We start from the raw sequence: 11,290 nt of genomic DNA on the forward strand, positions 1-11,290 counted from the left end.
AGATTTTCGGGCCCAGACTTTTCAGCATATAATAAAAACCATATGGCCACATGTCAAAAGCCAGAAGGTACTCAATGGTGCCATTGCCTTATTTACCGGGCGCTCAAAGCACAGACTTCAATGCCAAGTTTGAAGCAGCTGTAGTTGCTTTCTGAGTTGTGATCCAGGGTGCATAACAAAACAAAACTTTCATTTGCAACACTGCAGATGAAAAGTGTCACTATAAAGTAAAATAAACCCTGAACACTGGAATAAAAATATGAACAAATTGTTCAGTTTACGCCGCACCACAGCAGTAGCATTGCACGCCAAGATGACTCTTGTGTGTGTTTTTGAGTGTGTGAATAAATATATTATTAGTACCAGAGTAATATTACAGTACGGGCAAAAGTAATAAACAGGGTCAGTAAATTATACTGCTAGCAGGAAGCAGCAGAAGAAGGTCTGTAAATGTAAAATAAGCGCCTCCATTCTATTTGCCAGTGCCTGTCAAATTGTCTCTTTCTCCCTCTGCCAGCTGGTTCAAGTCTTGTCTGCCAGATACCCCACATTCACCTCGATTTTACTGCACTCCATTTATTTAAATATTTGGACCCTCCTATCCAATTCTTTACGTTGATCAACGGAAATTCAACACATGCTTTAAGACTATTGTAAAATGTAGTTGCCTAAATATTTTTTTTTATCTTTTCCTTCTAAATAAAGATATAATGTTCAAATTTTTATAAAAATCAAAAAATTAAAAAATAAGTTATGAAATTTTAATTTATAATTGCCTTAAAATACGTATCAATGAGAAAAAACTATAAAGAATTGGGTAGGACGGAGGGAGTAACTAGTAAATATTACCCACCATAAAACTGGTCGTAAAATTCAAAAATCGGAACCAAAACTTAAATCGGGCGTCAGAAGTCAGAACTAATCGGTGGAGTCACCGATCAGGAATTAATCGGCAAAGCGAAAATTAATTTGAACAGACATCGGATTTAAAAAAATTTAGATATTAGTTTTATTTATAAAAAAATTTACACAATTCAAATATAATTTAAAAATTAACATTTCGAGCTATAACTTTTATCTACATTAAGGTACATGCACATAGGTAAAAAAAATCGGTATTTTGAGACGGAGAGAGTAATAATATTTGAATTTCCAGGTGAGGAACCGAGGAAGAGGAGAAATAGTTATTGGCCTATAAATAGCATCAGAAACTGGGGCTTTATACACTTGCCTCATATATCTTCTCTATACTACAAGTCTCTTAAACATATCAAACACTTAAAATTACTCTGGTTTGTTCTGAAACAAGGGTAGATAAATAGAGTGATTAGTGAGGATTGTGGGAGCAAGTCAAGACGGGTTTACCATTGTGGATGCTTGGGCTGGAGACTTATCGGTTAGTCACCGATATGAATCGTTTACTAGCTCTACTCTTTCACCAGGTACATTGTAACTTCTTGTTATCGTTTTCGTTGGAGATGTTCTTAGTTTGAGTCGAAATTAATTTCTAATATGTACATGGCACAGGGAGTGTTGGATGAGCAGTTCTTGCAGTTACAGCAGTTACAAGATGAAAGCTCACCAAACTTTGTGTCTGAAGTGGTGAACATCTATTTTAATGAGTCCGAGAAGCTCTTGCGCAATCTCAGAGCACTGTTGTAAGGACTTATCTTTTGTCGTCCTCGTTAAAATTTGTCGTAACACTTAGTTTCCCAGACTCTTCATTTTGCTTTGAGTACCCGTGTCGGACACTCGACACTCGGACATGGGAAACACTTATTTTATGCCAAAAATATGTAATTTTTTCATAATATTGCCGAATACGACATTTGGATACGAACCCGTGTTCGACACTCATACCCGAGTCCGGGTAACATAGTCGTAACATATGTACAATGCATATTTAGATGCTAACTGAGGTATAATACAGGATGGATAGAGAGCAATGGGAGTACAAGAAAGTTGGAGTCCATCTGAATCAGATGATTGGTAGCAGCTCCAGCATTGGTGCTAACAGAATCCGAAATGTTTGCGTTGCTCTTCGAGGTGCTTCTGAACAAAATAACAGACTTGGGTATATTTTCATAAATCCTAACATCTTTGTTCAAGGCAGGTACATGTAAAATGAAGTTTTTAAGACTTTATGATCATTTTTTTGAAATTTGTTTCAGGTGTTTAAGGGCATTGGATGTTCTGGAACATGAATACTGCTATCTCAAGAACAAACTCCATGAATTCTTCCATGTAAATTAACTCAATTTTCTATTAATGCATGCATTCAGACCGAAATCACGATTTTTCCTGTTCAGTTTAAAAACCGCAGTATTTTGGTTACGGTTTTAGGTTAAAAATCGAAACAAAATACATTATGTTCATCCCTAATTCGATACGACTGTTAATAACATTACTGATGCAGATCGAGCAGCAGCGAGTATTAGCAGCTGGAATCAGATATCCGAACCCCGTGCAGCAGCAGCAGCACCATCAGAACCATCCGTAACGCTCAAACGGACTTATTTTCGAATAAACGGACTTATCCATGCAAGACTGCACAATGCAAATCAACCATCATCAACAGTATAAGATCATCAAGAGAAATGCACCCGCCGTTAATTTCTCCAACTGTCTGCTACTCACTTGAACTAATCAGACTAGTAGTGTACTAATAGATTCTGCTATCTTTTGTGTTTCCTGTTTGGTTTTTATTAATGTAAGCTCTCAGGTTTGAATGAAAATGGATAGGGTCTGTTTGTTTCTATATCTGACACCGAATCTTGAAAATCCTGTTTCATTTATAACATAGTAGCCAGCTAGCTAGCTATATGAACTTACTGTCTCTTTGAGGGGAACTGTTACATTTATTGTTTCCCTAGCTGATTTAAAGTATCTACAGAGGTGAATCTTATCTAGCAAAATGAAGCAGATCATCAACTGTCCAATCAATCAGTCACTGGTTAAATACATGGAGTTATCTTTTGTTTTAAAGAAGATAAGTAAAGGGTACAAGAGTTTAATCACGGCAACAACATTTCGATAATTTTTTGCTCGAATAAAAAATACAAACCTTTTCCAAATCCGGAACTTTGAGGTGCGCCCTCTCCATCTTTAAGACAACATTTCTCTAGTTCTTTTCACTAATTAGCTGACTAGTAGTTCTTTCAAATTAGATGTCATGAAAATAAACCATACAGCTTCATGTATTTTGCCATGCAAACACAGTGACTTCCAGCTTCGATCCATACACCAACTCCTGATTGGTCTGAGGAACCTCATAAAATATACTATAAAATAGCGAATGCCGGATTTATGTAGGGGCCACGGGATATGTGCACCACTGAAATAAAAAAATAGCGATTTTGTATTAAAATTTTAATGTATAAATTTGTAATTTTATAAAGTGTCACCACGGCAAAATGTTAAATACCCCTGTAATAGTTGTAAATCTTTCATAATTTGATTTTTATTTTATTTTATTTATAGTTAAGTTATCATAAATTGAAGATTAAATTATTAAAATATAAATTTTTAGCACTTAAATATAAAAAAAACTAGCAAAAATGACAAGAAGAAAATTGAATTTGTGTTAAAAGAAGGATATTTCCAATATATTACTCCTTCCGTCCCATTTTAGTTGTCATATTTCCTTTTATAGAAGTCATATTGACCAATTTTTTACCAAAGATTAAACAATACTTTTTTATTATGTCAAAAAATTAAAAATTATATACTAAAATAGATTAAATCTATTTTCCGGTAATGTAATTTTTTATTTTGTTCAATTATAAAATATTAATAAACTTCGGTTAAAATTCAGCCAATTTGACTTACTCAAAGTCAAATGTGACAACTAAAATGGGATGAAGGGAATATATTAGAAGAGTAACGGTAGATAACTCAAAACTTGTACCAAAATAGTTATAAAATGACGTGGCATTACACGTGTCAGAAATTTAATTTGTAGACGCATATTAATGCACGCGTTGTCCAATACTATTACGAGAAAAGTTACCATTTATAAAAAATTTAGGAAAAAATAATTGTAACAATATTCAGAGACTTTAGCATTTTTCATATTAAAATATTTATACTTGCATAAAAAAATATTTCCTAAGTCGGGCTCCGAAACCGCCGGCCCTAACATCACAACACTCAAAATATTAGAGACGGTTGCCATGCAACCTATCATTTATGTTTAAGGTTGTCAATTGTCATACAGTAGACTCATAATTTCTTTTTCCTGGATTCATTTCGATAATCCACAAACTATTGTCTTCCTGGACTGTAATTTGGGCCCAGAAGGAATTGGACAACTGCCAACCGGCCCTTAGATCTTATTTTTGAATTTGAAGTTGTCTTGCTACATATCTCACAAGTCAATTTAAATTAAATTAATGATAAAATATGATTACTTTAAAATTACAATTAACGGAGTTTGATCAGAATTTTGATCAAACTACCATAATTCAGCATATAGTTGATCTTAAATTAATTCAAATTAACGGAGTTTGATCGGAATTTTGGTTTACGAATGAATTATGTTTCTGATCATGGGATAAGTTAATATTTTGAACATAGTGACTTATAAAGTAAATAGGAAAATGGTTGAGTTCTCGTACTTCTTGCGGGAGTTTAGGAGTTCGAATTTCTACTTTCTGCGTCTAATCAATTAGCAAACAAAGAGTAAAGAAAAATGACAAGTTCCCAATTTTTTTCCCCAAAAACTTCCCCAAATGCTGATATGGCGTACAATAAATAGCAACTTTCCTGAATATAATATGGTATGCCGCGTGTATTAATATGCGCAGACAAATTAAAACATGTCATGTTTGCCACATCATTTGGTAAAAATTTTCGAGAAGAATTTTGGGGAACTTATCACTACTCAAAAGTAAACATGAAAATGTTATCTACATATTAACTTTTTATTTTCAGAGTTGAAAAAGTATGATTGAAAAAATAAAATTACCCTTACATAAATTATTTTTTCTATTATTAATTTATTATACGGGGTGAGTTCTATGGAGTCCACCTTTTTATCGGAGTCCTCGGAGTCCATCTACGTTCTGCAAATAAAATATATTGTAAAACGTGTTATTTTGCAAAACATGTTACACAAATAACATAACTTCAACAAAATCATGCAAATCTCATATATTTACGGTACAATATGTATGTTCTGTAATATATTCTGCAACATGAACATTTATGTTCTGCAAACTAAACATGTTTTGTAGAATATATATTTTTGCAATGTTCTGCTTGTAAGATGTATGCAATCTACAAGATTTTTGATAGAATAGTGATGTTTGTCGAAAAATAATATGTTTTGCAATATTTTAAGCTATATTTTACTTGCAGAACATATATGGACTCCGAGTACTCCAATTAAAGGTGGACTCCATAGAAATTTACTCTTTATTATACAATATATAATATGTAAGAACAGCTTTTTCTTTTCGTCCTTTATAATTCTGAAAATAAAAAAATATGCTCTGAAACTACCATTTCCCATTAAACACATCCTATACTTTTGAAATAAATATCATGAATATAAATGTGCCCCGATCGACCCACATGCTCATCCCTCTTTGTTTTTTTTTTGGTAGGTAAAAGGATTGTGTAATAGCTTAAAAAGGAATGGTCATAATTATTAAAGGCGTGTGACACATGTTTGTAAAGAAAAACAATTCCGAGCTAATTAATATTGTGACATATACTACTGCCATAATAATGAGTTTAATAGAAGAAACTAAAGATCTTGAGATTATTTCTAAATTTTTTTCTGAGATAATATTTAAAAATTCAATACAAGGATGACATATGACTAGGGCTGCACAAAGGTCAAAAAAACCGGACCGAAGATCGGAATTTTTCAAAATTAAGGACTGAGAACCGGATCGGCTCTATCCAGACTGGGACTGGACCGGACTGGAAAAAACCCGATTTGGACCGGAACCGGACCTGTTTGGATCGGTTTATTTAATTTTTATATAAAAAAATTATTTATATAATTTTATTTTATTTTTATTTTTTAATTTATAGAGATTAAAAAGTTTATAAGTAAGTGCATATCTTATTATTTTTAAATTAAATATTAATTTTAAATTGGATCAATATCAATGTTTTATCACATGAAGTATGAAATTGTTAATTTAAAGAGTATTATCTGTTAATTTGGATCAATAAAATATGATATGGGTGAATGTTTAAGATTTATATATGATCTTATAAGAAATAAAATAAAAATAAATAATTATATATATGAATTCAGGTTAATTCAGGTCTGAACTGGATTTTTTCAGGTCTTGGACCGAAAACCGGATTTTTTCAATTATGAGGACCGGAGACCGGATCGGGTATGTTCGGTTCGGTCCGGGTCTTGTACCGGTAGACCCGATCCGATCCAGATTACAGGTCCGGACCGAAATTCTGTGCAGCCCTACACATGACATGTGTAGTGTCAATTGTATATGTGTTAATGAAATAAAAAATAACTAGAAATTACTCCCTATTTTTCATTTATTTTTATATACTTTCCTTTCTGAGATGTCACATTCAATTATATATATTTCAAAATTTGCCAAAAATAGTAAAAATTTTATAATATAAAATTAACTACACTCATTTACATCCACTACTTTATTCCACTACTAACTTTATACATTAAATATTGATTGATCTCACTAATTTACCCACTTTTCTTACCTGAATAACATTTCGACTTGATCTACAAACATATTTCTGAAAAGGTTTCTCAGTTAATCTCGGAAACTTTATTATCTCAATCGAAAATATCTTCCTATTAATTAGTAATTAATATTTACTAATGTTTGTAAAGAAAAACAATTATCGTAACTTAATAAGTGATGCACATTTGTTAAATCGAAAATATCTTTCCTAATAATTAGGTTTCTTCAATTGCCAAACATGTTAAATTGGAAACATAATATAAGGGGTAGGGACTAGGGAAGATACGGTGGTTGAGATATGGACAACGGATAATTAGAAACCGACCAAGCTTTGTCAGTGGGCCTCAAAATTCATATATTAACTTAATCGGTGCCTAAACTGAATAAGTTCGATTTCCGATTTCTACGACCACGTTCAAGTCTAGTTATTTGAATTTGATCCTTTTTTTATAAAAAGAATTTGATTATATTTAACTATGAATCCGATTTTTGTGATATACGATTGTTATAATATACCGTAACATGATAAATCATGGTCATGCATAAAATTAAGATTTTTACAATAATTACATATTCTAGAGTTAAATTAATATTTACAAAAGTATGATGATGCTCGAAATTATAATTTTAATGACTTAATGTAAGGTTGTAAACTTTTCTAAAACTACAAAGTGCAGAGTTTTTTACTATCTACAACTTTTCTAAAACTATAAAGTGCACAATTTTTTAATATCTCGAGTTTTAGAATAATCGATAACTTAACATTATATTATAATTCTATTTTTGAGGGAGCTCAACTAAATGGGTCAAAGTAATTCAATTCCCTTCCATAAATAAAAATTCCATGATCGATTAAATTCGAATTATATTTTATCATAGTATTAAATCTTATTATGACCAACACCAACAAATCATAATTACGCAACTTGGATATTAAACTTGGTTTTGGGGTTTAATAAAAATGTAGATATTGCGTTATTATACCGTTTATGGGGATAAAATATAATTTACACGTTATGCATTATTATATCACAGTACATAATTTTTGTTATTTAAGTTAGGGCCGTTGGATGGATCATGACCGTCTTGACAAACGATTGTCAGGAACCGATGCCTCCTACAAATAGAAAGGGTAATGGTAAAATATGATCACGATAAACGCGATTCTGTGAGACCATTACCTCATGCTCATAATAGTGCTAATTTCCCCAAATATCTTTCACAATTTTTTTATCAAATAACATGGCTGACATATGACTTATTTTAATTTGGGAACGCATATTAATATACGCGGGGTCCCATTTTATTATTAGGAAGGTTACCAACAATTCATGAGACACATCAAATTTGAGCAAATTTTTGGGATAAAAATTTGGGGTTTCGAGCATTTCTACTCATATTTAGCTGGTTTTCTTCTTCAAACCATGTGGTTCGTAATCAAGTTCATAATCCAAACTTTCCAGCCAGTAACAGTAATGAAACCTCGTTTTATTACACGCCAAAACAAAGTCAGATCGTCGGTAGAGAAACAAAGCCAAGAGATTAATTTGTCCGTGTTGATTAGTTGACTTGATGAATAACAACCTCAGAACCAAGTCCGCTACACTTGTTTGCAGGCTGTCATTAGTCTACATTTTGGATCGGAAAATTAAAATTTGCTGTTGTTTGATTTTTTGAAGTCTCTTATACTCCTACTACTTGTCTAATTTATCCGTTAGTGCACCAATTAAGGGGCTCCGGTTAAATGTTTAACCATTCTCGTTAATCGGGTAAATCATGTTGCGAGTAGACTATGCAATTCTGTTTATTTTCTACCATCCTCGTTTTTTTTGAAGAAAAGATGACGATCTTCATAGTTATTTTCAAAAATATAATTTTTCAAGTTTTATTTTTATAAATGTGACTTGCAATGCAACCTCTGCAAATGCAAGTTAATTACTTGTATCAAAAATACGGTTTGCAATCTCACAACTTGTTATACAACTTAATTTCAAATTTTGAAAAAGTTGATTGTTAGATTGTATTAGTTGCGTTTTAGTTTTACAACCAAATCAAGCTTGAATCGACTTTGAAAAAAATAAAGTAAAAGTTGTATAAAATGTTGCGGATGTTGCAAACGTATTTTTGAGAAAAGAACTTAAAAAATTTGTATTTTTGAAAATAAGTTTAAAAATAACAGTAATCTCTTTTTTTTAAATACTGTTTTTTATATAAAAAAACTTTTTTTTTTGAAAAAGAACGATATAATTCTCAAAGCAAATTGATCATTGATACTCCGTTATGTACGAAATTTTAAAATTTATATAACCTTCTAGAAATAAAATACTCCTGCAGCTAGCTTTATGTTTAGTGATGTAAACATTGACTTGGCGATCATTGATGCTTCTACGCTTAACTTGACAAAATTGAGATCTATGGCTAAGATACCGAGTGCAATAGTTCACATGTTTAATTCGAGTAATCCTAAAAAAAATGAATTTATGATTATGCCTCTGTCGCTTAAATGCGGTTTACCTTGATTCACGTGGTTTGCAGGCTATTGCGTGAGCCCGTAGGATTTACCCAGTGCACACCCGAAGGATAGCGGCTGCGGGTTACCTACAATAAAAAAAAAAAGAAAATACTAATCGACTCCAAATACTAATTTTGCCCCGTAAATATATATATTTGTCCCTTCGACTGTTTCGGAATACTGGTTCAGCCAAGTTTCAACCAGTTATCCAGTTCCCAATACTAATTTTGTCAGGTAAATATATATATTTCTCGTTTCGACTGTTTCGGAATACTGGTTCAGCCACCGGGATGTTCCGATAAGTGCATATATGCTCTGATGCTATCTGTTGCCGAAAGTGAGTACTTTGCAGTAAAACAGTGGGAAACAAAGCAAAATAAGCAAAAACATCATCTGATTGCTTTAAAGATTCACTTCATAAGTTAATTACTTAATTCCCATCTTAATCAAACAAATTGACTAAACTATGTGTAATTAAGGAAGGCAAAAACTATCTAATCCATCGGTTTCGTGAGGAATAAACTGTACCGCTGGTAATACATATTCCTTGTAAAAAGTATATTAATTATTATTCTTGCAATTAGTTTAGTAACTAATTTATCAAAATTGAGGAATAGATTCACTTAAAAAGTGACAAATTCTCTACAACCACTTGTACTGTTTTGGTCCTTCACTTTGTTGTCTACAAAATTTAGGGCGAGTGTTGTTGAAAACTGCTGTGTTGTGAGAAAAAAGTGCGTGTGAAAAAAGTGCTTTCAGAAAAATTAGATGATTGTTAGGTAATTTTTTTTTTAATTTATGTATATGATGATTTTGCTAACAACAATTTTTAGACAAAAACATTTTTTCTGATAACAGTTTTTAAAATTTATTAAATATTTTTCTGATTATTTTTTAGCAAAATGCTGCTATAATTGTCTGTAACAACAATATCAAACGAATCCTTATACTTTTTAAGCCACCCCATTGTCTACTGCTACTCAGTTTCATAGATTTGTGATGAATTTAAGCCTTGTATTGAGTCATTGCATTATACCATTGACTCAACTCCAACAAATTTGCATCACATATTCAGATTTTTATTCTTCATTTCCTTTCTTTTGCAGACCATTTTAAAAGTTCTTTTGTGTCTTTGCCCTTTTTCCCTAAACATTTCGGTAATACAAATTTATCATCTCTCAATCAAACATATAATATTTTGAACAACGATTTCGTATCATTTTGAATTTTTTTTCATAATTTCAACCTCGTATCATTTTTGTGATACAAATATTTCGAGATAACTTCCTATTTATCAGATAATTTATCCATTAAGGTATCAATTTTTTTGACAATTATCTACTATACGTATAAATTGTGTATGGACCATTCGGGCCTCTTCTAAACCATAATTTCAATTATTTTGAAATGAAAGTAAAATTGTATATGATCTATCATTCCCGGACACTGTCTAAACGTTATTTATTTGATATAATTGATTGATTGATTAATAACTTTCAAGACGGAAATTAACGTATAGATGCAGTATTTCATGCTTGTTCAAAACGTGTTCACATTTATCAGATTTTAAAAATACTCTAATTAAAATTTTACTCCCTTAACTCCAAATTCATGGTGATTTTGTAAATTAAAAATAATAAAGGTAAAAATAATTGATATCCAAAACAGTTATAAAATATTATTTGTGGAAAATTTATTTTTTAAATCAAAATAAATTTCTCCAGCATTCATGTAGTAAGAGGAATGTTGGGGTCAAATTGGGGTAAAAAATGAGTTTCAAAATAAAATGTTCTGTTTTTTTTTAATATTTTAATCCATGAGATTTACGTGACATGAAATATGTTGTCAATGTTTTGGAGTTCATGGGTACCTGGTGTTTCTCAACTGATAAATCTATTTTACTTGATTTAAATTTAATAAAAAAATTGTTAAAATACGTTGAATCAGTTTTGTACTCCGACTCCGAAAAATTTCAATTGTGTGAAATTTTATAAAGGTGTAGGGTCAATTTCGGAGACAAAGAGACAGTTCAAGCCCCAGACTTTATATAAATCTCCATGAGTTGATGCAATCAAACGGCAGGCTCTTC

The 11,290-nt window shown here is 31.4% G+C and overlaps 1 protein-coding gene across 1 annotated transcript; it reads left to right on the plus strand.

Annotated features, from left to right (window-relative positions):
- Window positions 1–1,242: 1,242 nt before the first annotated feature.
- On the plus strand, window positions 1,243–2,680 carry LOC141716608 (pseudo histidine-containing phosphotransfer protein 6). Its single transcript, XM_074518794.1, has 5 exons — window positions 1,243–1,442; window positions 1,528–1,658; window positions 1,931–2,074; window positions 2,172–2,244; window positions 2,417–2,680. The coding sequence occupies exons 1-5, from the start codon at window positions 1,374–1,376 to the stop codon at window positions 2,498–2,500; spliced, it is 501 nt and encodes a 166-aa protein (XP_074374895.1). The 5' UTR covers window positions 1,243–1,373; the 3' UTR covers window positions 2,501–2,680.
- Window positions 2,681–11,290: the final 8,610 nt, after the last annotated feature.

Source organism: Apium graveolens, chromosome 4 (genome assembly GCF_009905375.1).
Source record: "Apium graveolens cultivar Ventura chromosome 4, ASM990537v1, whole genome shotgun sequence".
Taxonomy (NCBI): domain Eukaryota; kingdom Viridiplantae; phylum Streptophyta; class Magnoliopsida; order Apiales; family Apiaceae; genus Apium; species Apium graveolens.